The sequence below is a fragment of the Suncus etruscus genome, chromosome 10 (genome assembly GCF_024139225.1).
Source record: "Suncus etruscus isolate mSunEtr1 chromosome 10, mSunEtr1.pri.cur, whole genome shotgun sequence".
NCBI lineage: Eukaryota > Metazoa > Chordata > Mammalia > Eulipotyphla > Soricidae > Suncus > Suncus etruscus.
In genome coordinates, this window is record NC_064857.1 from 48,522,112 (window position 1) to 48,545,057 (window position 22,946).

Here is a 22,946-nt window from a genome sequence, read left to right on the forward strand (position 1 = left end):
CTTCCTGCTGAGTCTAACCCAGCACTCAGGACACTGTAGCACACACAAAGGCAGGTTCACAAGTGCTTCTTTTGCTACTTGTAACTCACAAAAGCAGCACTCAGGAGCAGGGAAGATAGTCTGTCCATGTTTTGGTTTATTTTTTTTATTTGGTTTTGGTTTGGGTCACACCCATCTGCTTCAACCTGACTCCTGGCAGAGATCTGAGGAACATAGAGGGTGTCGATGGCAGCAACCGATGGCTGAATTGTTTCCCACTAAATTGTTTCCTTTGTTCGGCTGCCATGACTATGCCTGAATCCAGCCCACAGGTGACTGCATTACCTCAAAACAAGTTCAATTGCCACGGGAGCCACTCCTGACAAACGCAATAGCAATTTCTGCTTTTTTATGGGGGAAGGAGGCCATACCTGGTGGTGTTCAGGGGTTACTCCTGTGCTAAGGAATCACTCCTGGCAGGCTTGTGGACCATATAGGATGCCAAGAATTGAGCCTGCGTCAGCCACATGCAAGGCAAATGCCATCCCCACTGTGCTATCACTCCAACCTCGCCTCTACAATTTTTGAAACATTTCTGCAGCAGCTTGCCAAACTCCAAAAAAAATAGACAAATCAAATCCAAAGCTAGACATCATTATTTTTTACTGACATCTCACTGAGTCCACAGATCAATTTGTGGGGAGTTATCATCTCTTTGAAAGTGGCCTCAATGAAAGGGCCTGCTACATACCCCTAGAGTTAAGTCTTCCTTAGTACATTTCCCCAAAGCCTAGTAGCTTTCACACCAAGATTTCACTCACTTGCATATTCTGCTGGTTTTACAGTCAGGACTGCTGCAGATGCAATGAAATGCTATTAACTTGTCTAAACAATCTCCAACTCAGTGACCATGCCCATATCCTCATGTGTGGTCCGTTTTTCTAGATTTTGTCCTAGGTAATAATGCTCCCTAGAAAGAAAAACTGCTTTTTTTTTTTTTTTTGTCCTTTACAGGTTTTGTTTATTTTCCTTATCTTTTCATCCCAGCCAGTGCCAGCACAGGAACAGAGCAGAGATGTGGAGCGGGCAACGTCAGCCTTGCTCAGCGTTGGAAAGAAGCCGTGACAACAGGCATCATGTCTTTGGCTTTTACAAGATTTATTTTCAAATATCAACAAAATATTAGTTTTTATTTATTTTTATTTGTTGTGTTGGGGACCACATCCAGCTGTACTTAGAGCTTACTCCTAGCTCTGCCTCAGGGATCACCCGTGGTGAGCTCGGAGGACTATATGGGAAGCTAACTTGGGTCTGCTGCGTGCAAAGCAAGTGTGGTCTCCCCACTGTACTATCTCCTTGTCTCCTTTATATAATGTTTGTATGGGGATTTTTTAATGAATGTTCTCCAAGTAACTGCAAGACTGCTAAAGTTTGGGGCATGGGTAATTTTTTATTTTATTTTTTTTGTTTGTTTTTTTTTGTTTGTTTTTGGGCCACACCCGGCGTTGCTCAGGGGTTACTCCTGGCTGTCTGCTCAGAAATAGCTCCTGGCAGGCACGGGGGACCATATGGGACACCGGGATTCGAACCAACCACCTTTGGTCCTGGATGGGCTGCTTGCAAGGCAAACACCACTGTGCTATCTCTCCGGGCCCAATTTTTTATTTTATTAAGCATTTTTTCTGCATCCATGACAGGCTGGTTCTAATGGTATTCTTTGCCCTATGAAGCTGTGACCATTTCCCAATGTGATTTGAGTCTGTGGGATGCATCTGACTGCAGCTCCTGTTCTGGACGCCATGTGTTCTGTTTTCTTACTGATATGATTGAACGTTAAGTAGCAGCCTCTTCCTTACACTCTTCAGAAATTGTGGGCAGGTAGAGATGATCAAAAGGGCTAGAGTGCAGCTTTGCAAGCAGGAACCCCAGATTCAATATATCTGATACCACATGATCCCCTGAGCACAGAGCAGAATGTGACCCCCAGCAACACTGGCTGTGACCCCAAATAGAAACCAAAACTGTTGGTGGCAACATTCTGAATCCCATATCAATAGCTTAAGATATGTGCCCTTTTTTTGATGTCTGGAATAATGGCTTAGGGTTGGCTCAATCATTTCCAATCTATGAGGCGAACTTCATGTGCCAGACTAGTACGGCCCAGGTATGACCAGCATACAGCCCAGGTAAGCAATAAGCTCATCCTGATCTCTGTAAGCACTCTCCTCAGTGCTAAGAGACGAAAACCGCCAGGAAGCATAGCTGTGGCCCTCTCTCAGATAACACAAGACAAGAGAGGGACATTCAGATCACCTCACAGCAGCATCAGTGCCCTGGGCCACCTGAGCATATGGAGGCACACTATACACGGCCCTGGGCTCAGTCATCACCCCACCAAGCCTCATGGTGGGCAATTCTGAACCCAGGAGGAAGACACACTTGCTTCAAGAAGGGGCTAGTTCCTTAGGCTGGTGTGGGCATCCCAAGTACTCACAAAGGGACATCTGAAGACAGTGGTGGGGCAGCACCTGGGTGCTGTGGGAAGAAAAGGCTCATGTAGAGGACTGCAGAGTTCAGGGAATGCACCTATGATGGCCAGACTTCTGCAGAGAACAGGATCTGGGGGAGACCCCTGGAGGTCTTAAATAGGACCCACGTGTGCTGGTGCCCATCAGAGAGGCACATGTACTATTGTCTGGCCACCTGCTCACACAGCAAGTGAAAACAAGGAGCCTGTGCCAGCCCAAACCCCTGGGCCCTTCTTAGCACAGCAGGTGACTCTGTGCTTACTGCCAAGAACCTTCTGTGTTGGGCAGAGGCCACACCTGGTCTCTGTGCACAGCTGTGTTTGGAGCAGCTGCCAGTCAAAGGGAAGACCTTGTCCCCCAGCAGCTGCTGTACCTGCTCTCCACAAGGGCTCTGGCCTCCCTACTCTTCAGAACCTCTGCACAGGACTCCACCTGCAGCCAAAGCAGCTGCCAAGGATCCCCACAATCTGACCTTTGAGGAACCCAAAGGCCCTGATTTTAAGGGCTTGGAGGGTCTTCCCCTGTGGAAAACACCATATGCTCAGTGGTTGCAGGTAGAATGGCCTGTGGCCAGGGTGCACCCACGAGGACCATGAGGGATGAGACAAGCCTGCCTGGAACTAGATATTTTTGATACTTCCACTGTGGATACATGGGAGTGAAGGCTACCAAAACACCCTGAGATGTGGCCCGGAGGCAACACAGGGAGATATGCTCTTCACCAGATCAGCAACCAGAGCCACAGAAGACTGGCCACAGGACCAGGCAGAGGGCACAAGGAGAACAGGACAGTGCTAAGACCACACCAGCTCTGGGAGGTGGCTAGCCTCCCCCAACCCCGTGCATAGGGATAAAGAGAAAAGAGATGGCTAAGGGCCCTGCGTGCACTCCAGGGAGACCTGTCACACAGCACCTGACCTTACCCTGCCAGCCCAGAGATCAGAGCCTCCGTGGCTGGCACCTGGGTACACTCAAGCACGGAGACTCGGACTCAGTCCAGCTATGGCCTGGGGAACACATCCTGCAGCTCAGGGCACAACTCTCACTTTACAGAGTCCCTGGAAGTGTAACTCCAGGTTTGTGACCCCCTCCTCTCCTGCCACTTCCTCAAGAACTATGTATGAAGCTCTGTCCCACCCAAAACTCAATCTAAGGCATTCAGCTGAGGTGCCATCCCAAACCTCTTCAACATGCTGATTCTCACTGAGTCAAGTGACCATTTTGATGCCAGCTGTGGGATGTCTGTAAGTCCTATGGGTCACATCTAGCTTGTCAACCGTCACTTGGGCGTTTGATAACTCTCAAGCCACAATCTTCCCTACCCAAGAAGGAGCATTTGCAGAGCCCAAAACCATCAGCAACTCCACCTCTAGAGTCACCTCCTCCTGTCCCAAGGGGGCAATGCCAGCCCCTGGCCAAACACAGAGGGAGCCCTTGAGAGGGAAAATAGCAGCAGGTGGGTACAGAAGATGCTACTTACCGCAATCTCTGTTACTAAAATATCAGTTATACTTCCCAACACCGTGACGAAGTCAAAGACATTCCATGCATCTCGGAAGTAGTTCTGAAGAGAAAGACACATAGTCAGGTCTAGGGTTGCACTGGTTCTGTAGCAGGGAGGAGCAGGGACTGGCAGACATGTTGGGCCTGGCTGAGCTGCACCAGATAGTCTGTGCCCTAACAGCTGTGGAAACTGCCTGGTCATCCCTTAGGTGCTGTAGGTGTGGTGTTCTCTGAGGGTTCCAGAAATTCCCTACCCCATACTGTGAGCACCCAGAGGTCCTCCCGCCAGGGCAAGTGTGAGCGAGGGGGTGTCAGGCACGTACCAACACCCCGAAGGCGATGAGCTTCAGCACACACTCCATGGAGAACATGGAGGTAAATACAATGTTGAGGCACTTCAGCATGAGCTCGTACTCAAACGGCGCATCGTAGAACTGCCGGGATAGTGTCACTGGTCACAGGCTATGTATGCAGGGGGCCCAGCCCTCCTGCCTGGGCTCCCCATATGCTGCCCTCCTCCTCCCCTGATCCAACCCAAGGAGACAATAGGGCTCCAAACACTGGCCAGGCCCACATGCCTTACCACCTGGCTGCTCTGTGCACACTAGCAGAACAGAGGTCAGCTCCCAACCGGGCATGATGGTCACAAACCCCCTGGATACTGCACTGGCCCCAGGTACCTTCATCATCAGCACCACCGTGTTGAGAGCGATCATGGCCATGATGAAGTATTCGAAGGGTGGTGAGACCACAAAGGTCCACGTCTTGTACTGGAAGGACTGCTTGTTCTGGGGCATGTACCGAGTCAGGGGTTTGGCGCTGATGGCAAAGTCAATGCAAGCCCTCTGCACAGGGAGGAGAGCACAACAAACTGGAGGCTTCCCTCTCCCCAGCACACCCCCTGCAGCATTTCCTGGCACCTGTCTGTTCACCCTCTCAGAACCCAGTTCGTCCTAGCAGCCGCCCAGTCCCCAAGTCGTCCCCTGCCCTGCCCTGGCAGATTGCCACTCCTTAACTTAGTTTGGGGTAGAAGGCCCCATGCAGGATGGAGCCCCAAGAGTCCTGTAGAAAGGCCACAGTGCATCTGAGAATGGATGGTAAGAGACACCTACCTCGTTCTTCTCCAGGCTGCACTCAGACATCACCTTGTCGCCCTGCTCCTGGAAGGTTATGATGATCAGGGCCACGAAGATGTTGACAAAGAAGAAGGGGAAGACCACGAAGTAGACGACATAGAAGATGGAGAGCTCCATGCGGAAGCCAGGGCTTGGGCCCTGCTCCTCATAGGTGGCATCGACGGAGTGCTTCAGCACCCTGGATGGGGCAATGGCCAGCATCAGGGGGAAAGCAGGCAGGCTCTGGATGGGCCATGCCTCAAGCTGAGGGCTGTCCGCTGACCTGGCAGTTGTGAGCTACCCACCTGCTCACTGATGTCAGAGCCCTGTACTCAGCAAGGGCCGAGCACTGACCCTTCTCCCCTCAGAAGGAGCCCCCGTCCCCAGACAGGGTGGCACTGACTGAACAGGTCCCTCAGCCTAAAACAGAGGCCAGAGGATGAGGACAGGAAGCTACTGGGGGTTTCATGAGGGTCTTGGTTTAATTTTCTTTCCCCAAGCGGCCTACTGCAGGGCATGGCCTGCATCTCCAGTTATGGAGGTAGAGCCCAATGCATCTGCTGACATCTGACCACACACCGTGGCCTGGGTTTCCCACTGCCCTGGTGTGTCTCGTTCAAGGGAAGCACTCACATGGGCCAGCCTTCTCCTGTGGACACAGTGAAGAGCGTCAGCAGAGCCCAGAGGACGTTGTCATAGTGGAAGTCATATTTCTTCCACTGCCTGGGCTGGGCTTCCACCTCCTCTTTCTCATAATCCAGATACTGGCCCCTGGGAACAACAGTAGAGGCTCCAGGTCACAGACCCAAAGCCCAAGGATCCTGACTAAGCCAACGAGTGCTGATCTCGAAAAGATGTGCCTGAATTTTGAGAGGAAAACTGTCCCCATCTGTGTACTGAAACCAATGTGTGCTGCATGTAGTGTGTGACTCCTGCTCCAGAAAGCAAAGGAACAACAAAGACCAAAGGCCTGTCAAACCGCAAAAGCTGGACACCTCCGAGAAGTCTAAGAAAGAGGAGCCTGAAGGATGGAGATGAAGACCACAGCAACAAACCCCCAGGAGGCAACTGGGCTAAACTGACCGAAACCTGGACCTCAGCTGCTGGCCACACTCAGGCCACATCTAATCTCAGCTTCCAGTCACTCCTAGGTCAAGCCTGGCCTCAGCCTCTGATTACCCTGGACCTCAGCCTCTAGCCATACCTGGAATTTAGCTTCTGGTCACCCCTGGAATACAGCCTCTGGCCAAACCTGGACCTCAGTCTGGCCACACCCGAACTTCAGCCTCTGGCCACATCCAGACCACACCTGAACTCAGACTCCAGCCACTCTACTCGTAGGTCAATCTTGGCCACACCTAGACTTTGGCCTCTGGCCAAACCTGGAATTTAGCCTCTGGTCACCCCTGGAACTCAGCCTCTGGCCACATCTGGACTTCAATCTGGCCACGTCTGGTCTTCAGCTTTCTGGCCATAACTGGAAAGTGCTGCCATAAATGCTCTTACCTAGCCTGATCTCAGACCTCTTTACCTCCAGACTGGCGTTGTAATCAACAAGTTAAAGAGGGTGAAATCAGGGACTCTGCAAAAGTAGGCAGATTCACTGAAGCCCAAGACCCAGCCTTATTTCCTTATTTCCTGGGATAGAAATTGCCCCTCCTAGTACTTTTGACCCTAGAGGACCAGTTTTAACAAGGTAGCAGGCCAGTCCAAGCAAGCACTGGAGTCTTGAGGAGCAGCCATGGGGGCACATGAGTCAATGAAAAGCCAGAGCCCCAAGCTTCAAGGAGCACAGCAGGGCAAACACCAGAACTAATGCTGCAGGGCCTGAGCAGGACACAGGGCACAAGCCCTCAACCACATAAGAAAAAGCAGCCCTGGGCTGGAACCATGGTGCAGCGGTAGGACATTTGCCTTGCACACGGATGACCCAGGACAAATCTCAGTTTGATCCCCTGGTGTCCCATATGGTCCCCCAAGCCAGGAGCGATTTCTGAGAGCATAGCCAGGAGTAATTCCTGAGTATCACCAGGTGTGGCCCAAATAAGAAAGGAAAGAAAGAAAGAAAGAAAGAAAGAAAGAAAGAAAGAAAGAAAGAAAGAAAGAAAGAAAGAAAGAAAGAAAGAAAGAAAGAAAGAAAGAAAGAAAGAAAGAAAGAAAGAAAGAAAGAAAGAAAAGAAAGAAAAAAGAAAGAAAGAAAGAAAGAAAGAAAGAAAGAAAGAAAGAAAGAAAGAAAGAAAGAGAAAGAAAGAAAGAGAGAGAGAGAAAGAAAAGAAAGAAAGAAAGAAAGAAAGAAAGAAAGAAAGAAAGAAAGAAAGAAAGAAAGAAAGAAAGAAAGAAAGAAAGAAAGAAAGAAAGAAAGAAAGAAAGAAAGAAAGAAAGAAAGAAAGAAAGAAAGAAAGAAAGAAAGAAGAAAAAGAAAAGCAGCTCTGTTGGAGTAACCAGTTTTCACTCTATTCAGGATAATTCTTCTTTGCTTGTGCTTATCACTCGTGGACTGGAAGTACCTGCAAGTACCTCTGGATTATTCCCTTGCCCCTACCTGTTCTCCACCCAATGGGGTGGTCTTTCTCTTCCCAATAAAGACCTAGGGTCACAGGGAGAAGCTGCTGTGGTTTCAGTTCCACTGTTAGCTTCTATCTGCCTGCCGGTATCTCTTGCTAGTGAGCAGAAAGCTTGTGGTAGAAGTTTCCTTAACCTGCTTTATTCTCTTCAATCTTGTGTGGATTAATTGCTGTGTTGCTGTTGCTTTCAGACTCGGTTTTCCAATTGCCCTGGGACAGGGGGATGAGACTTACATAGCCCCTGCAGAACTCTCTTGAAATTCCTGGGAAAAAATTTTTCTGAAGAGAGCCAACTCTGTAGGTTAGAGGAATTTCCTGCCCCTACAAGGGCATGAAAAAGGTCTATGAGCATGTACTGACATGTTGCTGGGACACTGTGTGAGACTCAACCATCAAAGTCTGGATCTCATGGAGATTCAATAAAAACAATTTAAACTTTTAAAAAAAAAGGAAAGAAAAAGATCTAAGATATTTCTCAGGAAGGGTCATGTAAGCAGCTTATTCACAGGGGGAAATGCTTCACCTCCCTGGTCACCACTGAAGTGTAAATTAACCACAAAGAAACATCAGCTCCCTGTGCCTATCCAGCAGGGAAATATCTGTCACAAGAGTGGGCAATTTTTGGGGTTTTCACTACAGTGTTGGGACTGTCCTCTAGGCCGAAATTCAGAGGCACCTACAGACACTTCAAAGACACTACCTACCATCTAGACAGCCCATTCCTAGGTGTATTACCTCCTGGGGAAAGGCACCAAGGTCCCTGAACAGTGGCCAGGACAGTGATGCAATGATGACAGTGATGTAGTGACAGGGCAGTGATACAATGATGGGAATGATGATAGCTGCAGTAGCACAACTAACAATGCAGTGATGTGGCAGTGATGAAGTGACCAGGGCAGTGATGCAGTGACCTAGTGATGGGACAGTGATGCATTGATATGGCAGTGATGCAGTGATGGAGCAGTGATGCAGGGACAGGGTAGTGATGCAGTGATGGGGATAGTGATGTAATAACATGGCAGTGATGCAGTGACAAGGCAGTGATGGCTGCTGCAGCACTGCTGACAATGCAGTGAACAGGGCATTGATGGGGATAATGATCTAGTGACAGGTGCAGTGACAGTGATGAGGCAGTGACTGGGGCCACTTTGGGGGACAGTAATCCAGTGATGGGAGCAGCGATGCAGTGACTGAAAAAGTGGTGCAGTGACCACGACAGTGATGCAGTGATTGGGGCCATGATCCAGTGATAGGATAGTGAGTGACGCAGGGCCTGGGACAGTGAGAGCTGCAGCAGCTCTGCTCACTGTGGCTGTGCTCTGGATCAGCCCAGCAGCCCTTGGTAGGCTTTGAGACAGAGGAGACAGTAAATGTTGGTGCTAATTTTACAGTCATTAAGCCATTACTAAGTCATGCCATCCAGAGCTGAGTGTCCCTGCAGCATGGAGCGCTCACCCTGCCTCGTTTTACCTGCAGTCCCTCTCCAGCTCCTTGGACTCATCAGTGCAATAGAAGAACTTCCCCTTGAAGAGCTGCACAGCAATGACAGCAAATATGAACATGAAGAGCATGTAGACGATGAGGATATTGAGGACATTCTTCAGGGAGTTCACCACACAGTCAAACACGGCCTGCAGGGCAGAGCAGGGTGTGAGGCGAGCAGAGATCTGCAGGCTCAGCACTGGGCCTGCTCACTCACAATTCTGAGCCCCCACAGCCTCGGCTTAGCCTTGCCACAGGCAGCTGCTCCTGTCATCCTCCCCGCAGGAGGGTATCCTGGCAACTGAGCTAGATGACAGGACAACCTGACCTAGCAGAGCCCAGGAAAGGGAGTGGCTGGCCCCATATCTACATCCTAACTGGATCCTGAGTGTTACCTGCCTGTCTACAAGACCAATCAGGGGTTGGTCAGGGCAGCTGGGCTGGAGCTGTTCTGGCCTGTGGCTCAGAGCAGGCACAGCACACACACACTCACACACACACACTCACTCACTCACTCACACATGCACAAGCTCACACAGGAAAACTCACATACAGACATGAACACTTCCATACCCACACCTTTGTGCATGGCACAGCACATCCTTGTGTATATGTGTACACGCTCACAGCCCCTTGTGATGAACACACATGTGCTCAGGACACACATGCACATGGGCATTTTACACACACTTCCAGCATCTAGCACTGTGCACACAGCAAGCTCACGCAAACTCCAGGCACATATGCACAGCAGGTGCATAGACAGGCAGATGTAAGTGAACATGCATATGTAACAGGCATCGCTCACAGGTGAGGCGATAGGTACGCCTACTGTGCTGCTCTCAGGCTTATCCCCCAAATGCACAGCCCCGCACACGGCAGCCCCAGGTTCTAACCTTGAGCTTAGGCAGCCTCTTGATGGTCTTGAGGGGCCGCAAGACACGTAGGACTCTCAGGGATTTGATGGTGTTGATGTCTTTCCCTTTGGATCCTCTAGAAGGGAGAAGCCACGCATGCAGGCAGGCAGGCACAGCCCCCACGAAACCTCCCAACACTGCTCTGCTGCCCTACAACTAGGGCCAGGAGCCAGGAGGCCTCAGTCAGAGCCCCGCTGTCTCTCTCAAAGCCTCTGAGCATATGGACACAGGCCAGGTCGAATGCAGTGAGGACTGAGCTCTAGAGGAAGAAGTCAGTTTCTCTACCACATGAGCTCCCCAGTACTCACCCCAAAACTACTGCCTCTTCCTGCTGCAAGAATGGCAGTGGGTGCAGGGGGGTGTTGCATGGGGACTGCAAGACCAGCCTTCAACCAGACTGTGGATAGTCCCACGGCCAGTACATGGACATCCCAGAGGTTAGAGTCAGTGTTATTAGCTCATGGGCACTTCCAGGGAGAGCATGTGGACAGTCTTGGGAGCTATACATGGACACTCCTGGAAGCAGCTGGTGTACATTCTTGAGGGGACCATGTGGACACTCACAGAGAGCCACACTCTGGCACTATAGAGCAGCACACGGACAGTCCTTGAATAGCAATGTGGACACCCTTGTGGCCCACATGAGGACACTCCCTGGGTTACACTTGCCCATTATAAAGTCCACATGTGGATACTTCCGAGGGTCACATGAGGATACTCCTGAAAGCAGCACATGGACAATTCCAGGGTCTCCTGAGGACATGAATGGACACTCCCAGAGAACAGCATGTGGAAGCTCTTCAGAGCCACATGGGGATACCCCAATGTCTATTAGTGTCAGAGCTGTGTGGGAGGTCTCCTCTGCTGTGTCCCCCTCTGTATCTATCCATCTGTCACATGTCTCAGTTCCCCTAATTCTCCCTGTAATGACGCTGCTCTGACAGAAATGAACAGAGGACAGGGTTGGAAGATAGAAGGGCTCAAACCAATAAAACAGGAACTGCCAGAGGAACGGGACAGAGAGAGAAAAAGGCCCAAGTACAGAGAAGGGGCAGAAAGGGAAATGCAGACTGCTTGGTCTGGTCACAGGGGTGCCAGAGCAAGAGGGGGGGAGCAGGAGCAAGAGGATCAGCAGGGAGGCCTCCCTCCCCTGCTAAAAACAGGAGGGTCCCCCAGGCTTCCTGCCATGGACAGATAGATGGACACCCCTTTCAGAAGCAAGACTCTTCTAGGGCCTGTCCTGCCTGATTCCTGTGGACCCTGCAAGCATGGTAAGAGTAGCCACCTATAGTCCATCCTGGGCTTCAGCCAGGCTCTGGGGAGAAGACAAACAGGCCCAAGCAGGACCTTTATGGAAGAAGAACCTTCCCTCCCTAAGGGAGGACCAGCTGGGCTCCTCCAGGATCAGAGCAAACCCCCAGAACGTGACATTTGCAGGTAGGGAAGCCCAACCTAACTCTATCACCCGAGTCCCAATCCCACCCCAAAACAGCCACTCTGGGAAGATAGAGTGGGCAAACAGAGCAGCGACGGGGACGTGAGGATGGTAGACAGGGAAAGCCCAGGAGAGTCAGCACCCCTTCCTAGAATTCAAGAGGAAGCCCCATCCACCTCCACCCTGAGATCCAGCCCTGCCCATCTCTGCCCTCCCTGCAGCCCTTTCATCAGCTCCATCAGTTCCATCATTTGCACAATGGGTAAGAGCAGTGGAATGAAAGAGGAAAAGCTTGTTCCCAGGTAGAGCATCAGGACTAAACCACAGATGCCCCTCCCCACGGAGAGCTTGGCATGCGCAGGCCTGCCCAGAGCCTTTGCCCCATGATGTGTGGCCCTGCCCGGAGCCTCCCACTCTTTTCCTGGCCATGTCCGCAGCCTCCAGTGCTGGCCCACAGGACCTCCTCACCAGGGCCCTTGCCCACACCCAGCCCCAGGAGAGGCACGGAAGGCCTGGGATCATGGCCCTGGCAGCATGCAGCCCGGGTGGAGGATAGAGGAGGGCGTGCTGATGAGAGGTGGCGGGAGTGCTCATGGTGGGCATGAGGATGAGGGAAGCATTACCCCATGACGCTCCTACCAAGAATCCAGCAACAGGAAGGCAAAGAGAAGAGAGTCAGTGAGGGGCCCCACAGAAGTCTGGCTGTACCTCCCCTGCCCAGGGGCTCAGAAAGGAGGAGGACTTTGTTCCTTGGTAGCTATCACCCTCAGGGACCTCCCCACATTTGCATATCTCACCACTCTCCCTGATGACCCTAAAGCCCCACACACAAGGGCCCAGACACACGGCCACTGTTGCTCTGGGAGCAGAGCGACTCCCACCAGTGGCCCCACATCATATCCCAGGGCATGTGGAGACTATGCAGGACACACCTGAGGCCTGCTCCCCAGCTCTGGGACAAACAGGCCTAAGACTTTCCCACCACACAGCCCAGACCAGCAGGGACAGTCCACCCCGACTCCCACCAGGGCCCTCAGGCTGCTTCCAGCCAGATCCAGAGCAGATGGGGGTACTTACGAGAAGGCAAAGGCCACCAGGGCCCCACTGACCACAATAAAGTCCAGAATGTTCCACAGGTCCCGGAAATAGGCACCAGGATGCAGCAGTAGTCCCAGGTCAATCATCTTCAGGAAGAAATAGGTGTTAGGGTACAGCAAAATAGGGTACACCAAAAATAGGGTACACCAAAAATGCAGCCCGCCAGCGCTGTGGTGTGAGGGGCAGCTTGTCAGGGAGGTACACATCAGATCACACTCTCTGCAGAAGGCCTCTAGACTTCAAAGCACCAACCTGATGCCACACATTGCCCAGCCCCACAGCCCCAAGGGGGGGTCCCTCTGTGACTGTGCTACAGTCAAGGGGTCAGGGATCCACAGATGCTGAGGGTCCAGAGGCCCATGCACACAGTGGAAAAGGTGGACTGGCCAGCACAGCAGCTCATTTGGGAAGTGGACAAGCAGAGCTCTCTCTCTCTCTCTCTCTCTCTCTCTCTCTCTCTCTCTCTCTCTCTCTCTCTCTCTCTCTGTCTCTCTCTCTCGCTCTCTCTCTCACGCCTCTCTCTCTCTTTCTCATACACACACACACATACACACACACACACACACACACACACACACACGAACTGTCCTGTCCTGTCCTGGACCACACACATCAACACACACAGGCAAGGCTTCACCCTCAGCCCTTGGGTGGCTCGCCAACACCACTTCCAGGGTCTCTCCTCTTCTCTCCTCTCCTTGTCCTCATCCACTCTCCTTCACTCAACCTCCCTCTCTCTCTCTCTGTCTGTGTCTGTCTGTCTGTCTCTCTCCTCCCTCCCTGTCCTCAGGCCTCTCTCCTTCTGGTCCCATGCAGCCTGGATGTGGGACCCATGCACACAGATCCAGTGGGATGAAGAATGTGTGTCCAGATCCAGTGGGATGAGGACTGTGTCCCACCCCGCACTATCCTGTCCTCCTCACACATGTTTGTGCATAGAACAGTGTGTGCCTTTGCACCAACACAGGCAAATCTTAGCCCCTGCAATGAGAGGACGTGGCAGAAATATGACCACCTCAACTTGTCCCAGTACAGGCACAAGCAGGGAGGAGCCAAACCTCAGGGTAGCCGGTCTCACCTTTATCACCATCTCAAAGGTAAAGACGCCTGTGAAAATGTAGTCCATGTACTTCAGAACCTAGAAGCAGAAGATCACCCTCAGCTCTGGGCCAGTCATGACTCCCTGGAGTCCAGAGCAGCCCCCTTTGCCTGGACAAAGACCAGGCTTTCTCCTGCCCTCAAAGCCACACTCACATTGTTCCTGGAGGAATCTGTCTGCACGGGGTCCTCAGCAGCAAGCGCAATGCTGCTCAGGGCAATGACCACAAGAATGACCATCTCAAAGTACCGCATGGTCACGATGTAATGGCAGAAACGGCGGAGCCTGAAAGGCAAAACAGGGATACTTGGCCCAGTCACAGGGCTCACTGGAGTTCTTGAGAAGGTATACCAGGATGAGGGAGAGTGGAGGCTGCCTCCAGGGGAAACAATGGCCAGCTGGAGACGCAGCTGTCACACAGAGCCACACCAGAATGCACTGAGCCTTGGAGTGGCAACCAAGCCAGGGGTGATTGTGGGCCTTCCAGCTTCCAACTTGCTGCAGCATGAAGGCCACTGTGATGAGAGAATGAGTCACCCTATGGGTCAGGCCTCTTTGGGAAGCCAAGAAACATCTCTGGGCCTGGTAGGATGCAGGGCCTCACTGAGCCCCAGAGTACTCACTTGCCCCTTGCTTCTGGCCAACATGATTGTCCAGTACTTGTGGATTCTAGATATCACTGTCCCTCCAACCTCACGCAATGGGTAGAAGAGGTTCTACCTCTGGAATCCTCGGCTATCACCAGAGTTCCCCTGAGCACCATGCTACCCTTCTCACCTTTGACTTCCTGTTACCTCTCATCACCTCCATATGGCTGACTGCCACCTCCTACTCTTCACAACAGCTCTCTGAAGTTTCTCATCACTTCCTGTCACCTCCATGGTGCTTCCCATTATCTTCCATCTATTTCCTGTCACCTCCCTGCAACCTATCACCTCCTGTCACTTCTCACAGTACTTCCCATTATCTCACCTGTCTACTTCTTATCATCTCTTGACACTTCCCTGCAATCTCCCAACACTTCCTGTCACCTCTCATGGTGTTTCCCATTATCTCTACTTTCTGTCACCTCTTCACCTCCTATCAACTTCCTGCAGCTTCCCATCATCACCTCCTGTCACCTCCCCCCACAGTACCTCCCATTATCTCCCCTACTTCCTGTCACTTCCCAAACCTCCACCACAGCACCCCAATGGCACCTTCTCCCACTGTCACTGCTTCCTCCTCCCACTAACCACCAGCGATGTCCCCCACTTAGCACAGTCTTGCTGAGGGTAGGGTTTTGGGTCTGTCTACTGGTCAGTGCTTCCTGCCTGGCACAGAGACATAGAACTGTGTCATGGAGAGGATGAGGAACACAAGTGGTGGGGATCAGGAGGAAGCAGGCGCAGACCAATGAGGCCATACAACACCTCTGGGTGAAGACAGTAGACAGACAGGTGGACCACAGGACTGCTTAGGGTGGGTGAGGGTGTGTCTAGAGGTATAACCGTGGACTAAGCCAACTGGACATGGGGTGCAGACCAGTTCTCCCTGAAACAAATGGGATGTGCATCTAGATTCAAGCCTCAGATGGGGCACGCTGCCCTCTGCACTGCAGAACAGGAACTCACAGAGTGTTCACACAGAAGCAGGTCCATGCCAGTGTGCACACAGGGGGAAAGGTGTGGTCGGAGAGAGACTCACAAGTTGGTGGGACTTAAGCAGAACATGGAGCTGTGCGGGACAATGGGCCGGGGCCCCCGCCTCATCCCATCGTCAGCCTCTGCCGCCTTCTTCCCATCTGCTTGGCTTTCCACGTCCACGTTGCCACCTACAAGGATATAGCACCATGAGGGCCCACAGCCCCAGTGGTAAAAATGGGATTCCCACATCAGCAATCATAGCCCTGAAGCTGATGAGCAGGAGCAAGCTGACCCCAGAGCTCTGGGCCACCCACTTCAGGTTCCCAGGACTGTCCATCTCAGGGTGTCCCCAGGGTGAAGGTGGGAGGGGCACTGGACACACTGTCTCCTTTCTGGATGGTATGTACTGCCCCCATGAAAACTGTTATTCGGGATATTCCCTCCAGAACATGCCCACGGGCCCCAAGATCTGAGCCTCTGGGCCTTCTCAACAGCTCAAAGTCAGCACTGGCTGCCTGTGGAGCCCCATCATTTGTTGGGGTCTTGGGCCACTGAAATGATAGCAAGACCACCTCAATATCCCCAGAAAAGAAGTGCTCTGCAGCCAGAAGTCCTGCTTGACTGTCCTGGAACGTCCCCCAGAGGAAATGGCATAGGAAAGTGTGCAGGTCCAGGCCAGTCTGCCCACAGTCCATGTCTCCTCCCAGCTCTGCCTCCTGCTCCCCACTCATCTGCCTCTGGCTCCAGGGAAAAGCCTTTTGCCCTCTCTCAGCTCCTCCTTCAGCTCAGTTCTACCAAACCCAACCCCCAAGAAAACAACCTGCTCCTTCCTGAGTGATGTCTCTCAGCAGATCTTGTCCTTCCCACTGACTTTAAATTTTGAGGCCACTAGGATATCCGCCAAGAGGATCAGGGAGTGATGAGGGCCTGACAATGGCTGCACCTGACCTTCTCTGTTTCAGAGGGAGCCCAGTGGACTTGAGGAGAGGCGGGAGCGCAGTGAGGTCCCAAATTTGGAGGAACCAGGCTACTGGTTCTCCTCTAGGATGGCCCATGGAAGTATGCAGAGAAGACGCAGGCAGAGCCAAGAGAAGCCAGAGCACCTGTGAGCTACCACAGCATACACCAGCCTGCTGCGTCATCTGTGCTTTAAGACAGGGGTCGGGAATTTTCATCAAAGCCTGACATGATTATCCTTGATTTAGTTTCTAAAACTCCATTCCCAAAGACATGTAACATGCACCCAAGTCTGTACTCATGAAAATACTGTAAATTCTTGAAAAATAAAATAATGTAAATAATGTAAAATAATGTATTAAAGTGTGCAGGAGGGTCAGAAAGTAGAAGAGCTGGGCCAGAAGCAACAAGTAGGAACTAGAATGGAAGACCCCAAGAAGCACAGGGACTCATGGTGGCTGCTCACTGCCCAGTGTGGCTCTGCACAGTCCCACTCCCAAGAAACTGAGCATCACAAGCACTGAGGACATGGGGCCAGAGAGATAGCACAGCGGTGGAGCATTTGCCTTGCATGCGGCCGACTCGGGAGGGACCTAGTTCCCCAGTTCCCATATGGTCCCCCAGTCTGCCAGGGGCGATTTCTGAGCACAGAGCCAGGAGTAACCCCTGAGCTCCGTTGGGTGTGGCCCAAAAAACAATCAATCAATTAATCAATAAATAAATAAAGTTTTAAAAAAAGCACTGAGGATTTGTCTGTGATTCAGGTTCACCACTTCAACCTCTAGGTCAGAGCCACTACAAAGGACAAGGGCTCAAAACAGCCACTCATTTCTTTACCTTATCATACTTCATCATCAGAAAACAAAAACATCTTAACTCTAGTAGCTTAGCCAACACAACAACACATAAGAAACACCTCCAGACTGCAAATGTCACAAGGGAAAAACAATGGAGAACCACACCACACTCAGTGAACAAAAGCTCTGGAGACCCAATCAGGATTAACCAACTATATAACCTCTCTGACAAGGACCACAGATGTTGAGAATGTTCAGGGAACTCAAAGAAACAATGGAAAAGATTGCCAATAAAACAAAAGAGGGAATGTGGCAGAAATAAAAAAACTTCAAACAGAAATAATAGAACTAAAAAACTTGGCATGCAAAATAAAAAACTCACTGAAATACTTCATCAAATCTAAGGACAGAATCAGTGAGCTCCAATATGAGGTGAAGAAAACCTTCAGACAGCAACAGAAGATGAGAAGAAGGAAAAAAACTTCACAGAGGGAGCCAGCACAGTAGCACTAGAGGTAAGTTGTCTGCCTTGCCAGCACTAGCCTAGGACGAACTACGGTTCCATCCCCCAGCGTCCTATATGGTCCCCCAAGCCAGGAGTGACTTCTGAGCGCATAGCCAGAGTAGCCCCTGAGTGTCAGCGGGTGTGGCCCAAAAAAAAAAAAACTTCACAGAGAATCTGGAGTAAAATTCAAAAGGAACAACAAAAGAATCAATGGGGTCCCAGAGTTGATGAAGAAGCAATAGCCAAGAATAAAGATACACAAATCCTAGAAATGGCTGACTGTGGGGACTGCCAGGTGAAGTGCTGATTGGTTCACCTGTGGAGTCTCTGCCCTGTTGTGCTTCTTCTGAGGAAACTGAGGACCTGAAGGGAGCCCTGTCCTGTGCTTCTCTGTCTTTTCTGAATCCTTGAAGCTCTCCTCAGAGCCCTGGGAAGCAAACCCCCAAAAAACTGCATTCTGAAGCTACCCAGCGAGTGAGTGAGTGAGTAAGAAATGGCTGACTGGGCCCGGAGAGATAGCACAGTGGCGTTTGCCTTGCAAGCAGCCGATCCAGGACCAAAGGTGGTTGGTTCAAATCCCGGTGTCCCATATGGTCCCCCGTGCCTGCCAGGAGCTATTTCTGAGCAGAAAGCCTGGAGTAACTCCTGAACTACGCCGGGTGTGGCCCAAAAACCAAAAAAAAAAAAAAAGAAAGAAAAGAAAAGAAAAAAAAATGGCTGACTGTGGGGACTGCCAGGTGAAGTGCTGATTGCTTCACCTGTGGAATCTCCGCTCTGCTGTGCTTCTTCTGAGGAAACTGAGGATCTGAAGGGAGCCCTGTCCTGTGCTTCTCTGTCTTTTCTGAATCCTTGAAGCTCTCCTCAGAGCCCTGGCAAGCGAACCCCCAAAAAACTGCATTCTGAAGCTACCCAGAGAGCGAGTGAGTGAGTAAGAAATGGCTGACTTTACAAGCCCAGAAAGGGGAAGCCGCTGAACTCTGCTGGAACTCAGATGCCTATCTGCCTGTCTTCTGTGCTGTGCTCCATTTTCGGCCTGATTTCATCCTGTGTGTGGCTCATCTGCGGACGGCTCGCCTTCCCTGGAGCCTTCCCTGGAGGTGAGTTTACAAGCCCAGAAAGGGTGGAGCCAGAGGAGCATGGCCGGGAAGCGAAGCGGAGCAGTCGTGCACATCATTTAGCCAATGAATACAACCACAACATGTAGAAAAACCCACAATATAAGTGTGACAATGGGGAAACAACGCAGGCCAGCGCCAGACATAGAGAATGAAGATGTCAACTCTGATGACTTGAACATTACCAACCAACAAGTCAGTCTCTCAGATAAGGAGTTTAGAGTCTCAATATGGAAGATGTTCAAAGAACTCAAAGAAAGTATAGAAGAGAACACTAATAAGAATCAAGAGAATATGAAGATAGAAATCAGAAAACTCCAAACTGAAATTTCAGGTCAAATAACAGGGCTGAAAAACTCAGTAGATGAATTGAAGAAAAACATGGTTGAGCTTTCCCACTGGTTAACAGCAGCTGAGGAAAGAATTAGTACACTGGAAGATGAGACGAATAACAATTCCATACAGCAAAAGAAATTGGAAAAAAGCCTTAAAGCAAATGATCAAACAATGGAAAAATTACTCAAAGAATGGGAACAGATGAAAATAGAAGTCTATGATAAGCTCAACAGAAACAACTTAAGAATCATTGAAGTCCCAGAGACCCAGGAAGAAAATTTTCAGGAAGAATCAATGGTCAAGAACATCATTAAAAAGAAACTACCAGAGCTAAAGAATACATGCGATCAAATCCTGCATAACCGAAGAGTACCAGATAGGAAAAGAAGAAGTCAAGCTCTCACTGTTTGCACATGACATGATAGTCTACCTAGAAAACCCTAAAGTCTCTACGAAAAAGCTTCTAGAAACAATAGACTCATATAGCAAGGTGGCAGGATACAAAATTAACACACAAAAATCAATGGCCTTTCTATACACCAATAGTAATAAGGAAGAAATAGACATTAAGAAAACAACCCCATTCACAATAGTGCCACACAAACTCAAATATCTTGGAATCAACTTGACTAAAAATGTGAAGGACCTATACAAAGAAAACTATAAAACTCTGCTCCAAGAAATAAGAGAGGACACGCGGAAATGGAAGCACATACCCTGCTCATGGATTGGCAGGATTAACATTAAAATGGCAATACTCCCCAAAGCATTGTACAGATTTAATGCGATCCCTCTAAAGATACCCATGACAATCTTCAAAGAAGTGGATCAGGCACTTTTGAAATTCATTTGGAACAATAAACACCCTAGAATAACTAAAGCAATCACTGGGAAAAAGAATATGGGAGGAATTACTTTCCCCAACTTTAAACTGTACTACAAATCAATAGTTATCAAAATAGCATGGTATTAGAATAAAGACAGGCCCTCAGATCAGTGGAATAGGCTTGAATACTCAGAGAATGTTCCCCAGACATACAATCACCTGATTTTTGATAATGGAGCAAGAAATCCTAAATGGAGCAAAGAAAGCCTCTTCAACAAGTGGTGTTGGCACAACTGGCTAGCCACTTGCAAAAATTGAACTTAGACCCCCAGCTAACATCATGTACGAAGGTTAAATCCAAATGGATGAAAGACCTCGATATCAGCCCCAAAACCATAAGATATATAGAACAACACGTAGGTAAAACACTCCAGGACATTGAGACTAAAGGCATCTTCAAAGAGGAAACTGCACTCTCCAAACAAGTGAAAGCAGAGATTAACAGATGGGAATATATTAAACTGAGAAGCTTCTGCACCTCGAAAGAAATAGTGCCCAGGATACAAGAGCCCCCTATTGGGTGGGAGAAACTATTCACCCAATACCCATCAGACAAGGGGCTAATCTCCAAAATATACAAGGCACTGACAGAACTTTACAAGAAAAAAATATCTAATCCCATCAAAAAATGGGGAGAAGAAATGGACAGACACTTTGACAAAGAAGAAATACAAACAGCCAAAAGACACATGAAAAAATGCTCCACATCACTAATCCTCAGGGAGATGCAAATCAAAACAACTATGAGGTACCACCTCACACCCCAGAGATTGGCACACATCACAAAGAATGAGAACAAGCAGTGTTGGTGGGGATGTGGAGAGAAAGGAACTCTTATCCACTGCTGGTGGGAATGCCGTCTAGTTCAACTTTTATGGAAAGCAATATGGAGATTCCTCCAAAACTGGAAATCGAGCTCCCATACGACCCAGCTATACCACTCCTAGGAATATACCCTAGGAACATAAAAATACAATACAAAAACCCCTTCCTTACACCTATATTCATTTCAGCACTATTTACCATAACAAGACTCTGGAAACAGCTAAGATACCCTTCAACAGATGAATGGCTAAAGAAACTGTGATACATATACACAATGGAATATTATGCAGCTGTCAGAAGAGATGAAGTCATGAAATTTTCCTATACATGGATGTACATGGAATCTATTATGCTGAGTGAAGTAAGTCAGAGAGAGAGAAAGACGCAGAATGGTCTCACTCATCTATGGGTTTTAAGAAAAATGAAAGACATTCTTGCAATAATAACTTTCAGACACAAAAGAGAAAAAAGCTGAAAGTTACAGCTCACCTCATGAAGCTCACCACAAACAAGGATTAGTTTAGTTAGAGAAATAAGTACATTTTGAACTATCCTAATAAAGAGAATGTACGAGGGAAATAGAAAGCCTGTCTAGAGTACAGGTGGGGGTTGGGTGGGGAGGAGAGAGATTTGGGACATTGGTGATGGGAATGTTGCACTGGTGATGGGTGGTGTTCTTTACATGACTGAAACTCAAACACAATCATGTATGTAATAAAGTTGTTTAAATAAAAAAAAAAAGAATAAAGATACTAGAACTGGAGAGTGTTTGCACACAGGTCCAGTAGGCCCGAAAGGTACCAGCTAAAAGGGTAAATAAAATAAAAATTTTATTACCCAAATAAAAATACTCCAAGATACATCCTAATCAGAATGACAACAACCTTAGATAGAGAATATAGAAAGCAGCAAGATAAAAGAAGAAAATTTTATACAAAGGTGTGTCCTTAAGATTTATAGCAGGGGCCTGGAGAGATAGCACAGTGGCGTTTGTCTTGCAAGCAGCCGATCCAAGACCAAAGGTGATTGGTTCGAATCCTGGTGTCCCATATGGTCCCCCCGTGCCTGCCAGGAGCTATTTCTGAGCAGACAGCCAGGAGTAACTCCTGAGCAACGCCGGGTGTGACCCAAAAACCAAAAAAAAAAAAAAAAAAGATTCAGGAAAACAAATGAGAATGAGGACACGAGCTACCAGAACTATGAGGTACAGCAAAAACAGTATTAAGAGAAAAGTTCATAGCTCTGCAAATTATTCATAAAAAGGAAAGGCCCACAAGAATAACCTGATTGCACAATTTTAGAAATTGGAAAATGACCAACAAAAGGAGTCCAAAGCAGGTAGGAGGAAGAAACTAATAAAACTTAGAAAAGAAGAACTTATTGGGGCTTGAGCGATAGCACAGCAGCAGGGCATTTGCCTTGCATGCAGATGACCTGGGACAGACCTGAGTTTAGTTCCCGGCATCCCATTTGGTCCCCTGGGGCCTGCCAGAAATAATTTCTGAGCGCACAGCCAGGAGGAGCAATCCCTGAGCAGCTTCGGGGTGTGGCCCAAAAACAAAAACAAAAGAAAAGAAAAATTAATGAGTTGAAATCCAATCCTAAAGATCAATAAAACCAAGAGGTGGTTCTTTGAAAATAATTAACAATATCAATAAAACATTAGCAAGAATCACAAAGAAATAAAGAGAAAACCTAAAAAAAAAAAAAAAACAGATCAAAAACAAAAGGGGGGGGATGTCACAACAGACAAAACAGAAATTCAAAGAATCATCATAGATTACTTTGAGAATATTTATGCCATGAAACAATAGAACCTAGAATAAATTAACTCCTTGAACTCTTGAACTCCTGTAATCTCCCAATACTGAACCAAGTTCTTTGGGAATTTATTATGAACAGACCTATCACTATAGAAGATAATGAAATGGGGCCGGGCGGTGGCGCTGGAGGTAAGGTGCCTGCCTTGCCTGCTCTAGCCTAGGACGGACCGCGGTTCAATCCCCTGGCGTCCCATATGGTCCCCCAAGAAGCCAGGAGCAACTTCTGAGCGCATAGCCAGGAGTAACCCCTGAGCGTCACAGGGTGTGGCCCAAAAACAAAAAAAAAAAAAAAAAAAAAAAAAGATAATGAAATGGTAATCAAAAGTCCTCCCCAAAACAAAAGTCCAGGCCCAGATG

General features: G+C 49.2%; 1 protein-coding gene across 1 annotated transcript in view; it reads right to left on the reverse strand.

Annotated features, from left to right (window-relative positions):
* Window positions 1–22,946, reverse strand: part of CACNA1B (calcium voltage-gated channel subunit alpha1 B) — a 158,777-nt gene that overhangs the window by 40,861 nt on the left and 94,970 nt on the right. Inside the window, exons 21-32 of the mRNA XM_049781970.1 lie at window positions 15,407–15,533; window positions 13,876–14,005; window positions 13,700–13,759; window positions 12,601–12,707; window positions 12,147–12,158; window positions 10,068–10,164; window positions 9,160–9,320; window positions 5,759–5,896; window positions 5,123–5,324; window positions 4,691–4,855; window positions 4,334–4,444; window positions 3,988–4,071 (exon numbers count right to left, since the gene is read on the reverse strand). Of these exons, the coding sequence (XP_049637927.1) occupies window positions 3,988–4,071; window positions 4,334–4,444; window positions 4,691–4,855; window positions 5,123–5,324; window positions 5,759–5,896; window positions 9,160–9,320; window positions 10,068–10,164; window positions 12,147–12,158; window positions 12,601–12,707; window positions 13,700–13,759; window positions 13,876–14,005; window positions 15,407–15,533 (1,394 nt within the window). The remainder of the gene's footprint in view (window positions 1–3,987; window positions 4,072–4,333; window positions 4,445–4,690; window positions 4,856–5,122; window positions 5,325–5,758; window positions 5,897–9,159; window positions 9,321–10,067; window positions 10,165–12,146; window positions 12,159–12,600; window positions 12,708–13,699; window positions 13,760–13,875; window positions 14,006–15,406; window positions 15,534–22,946) is intronic.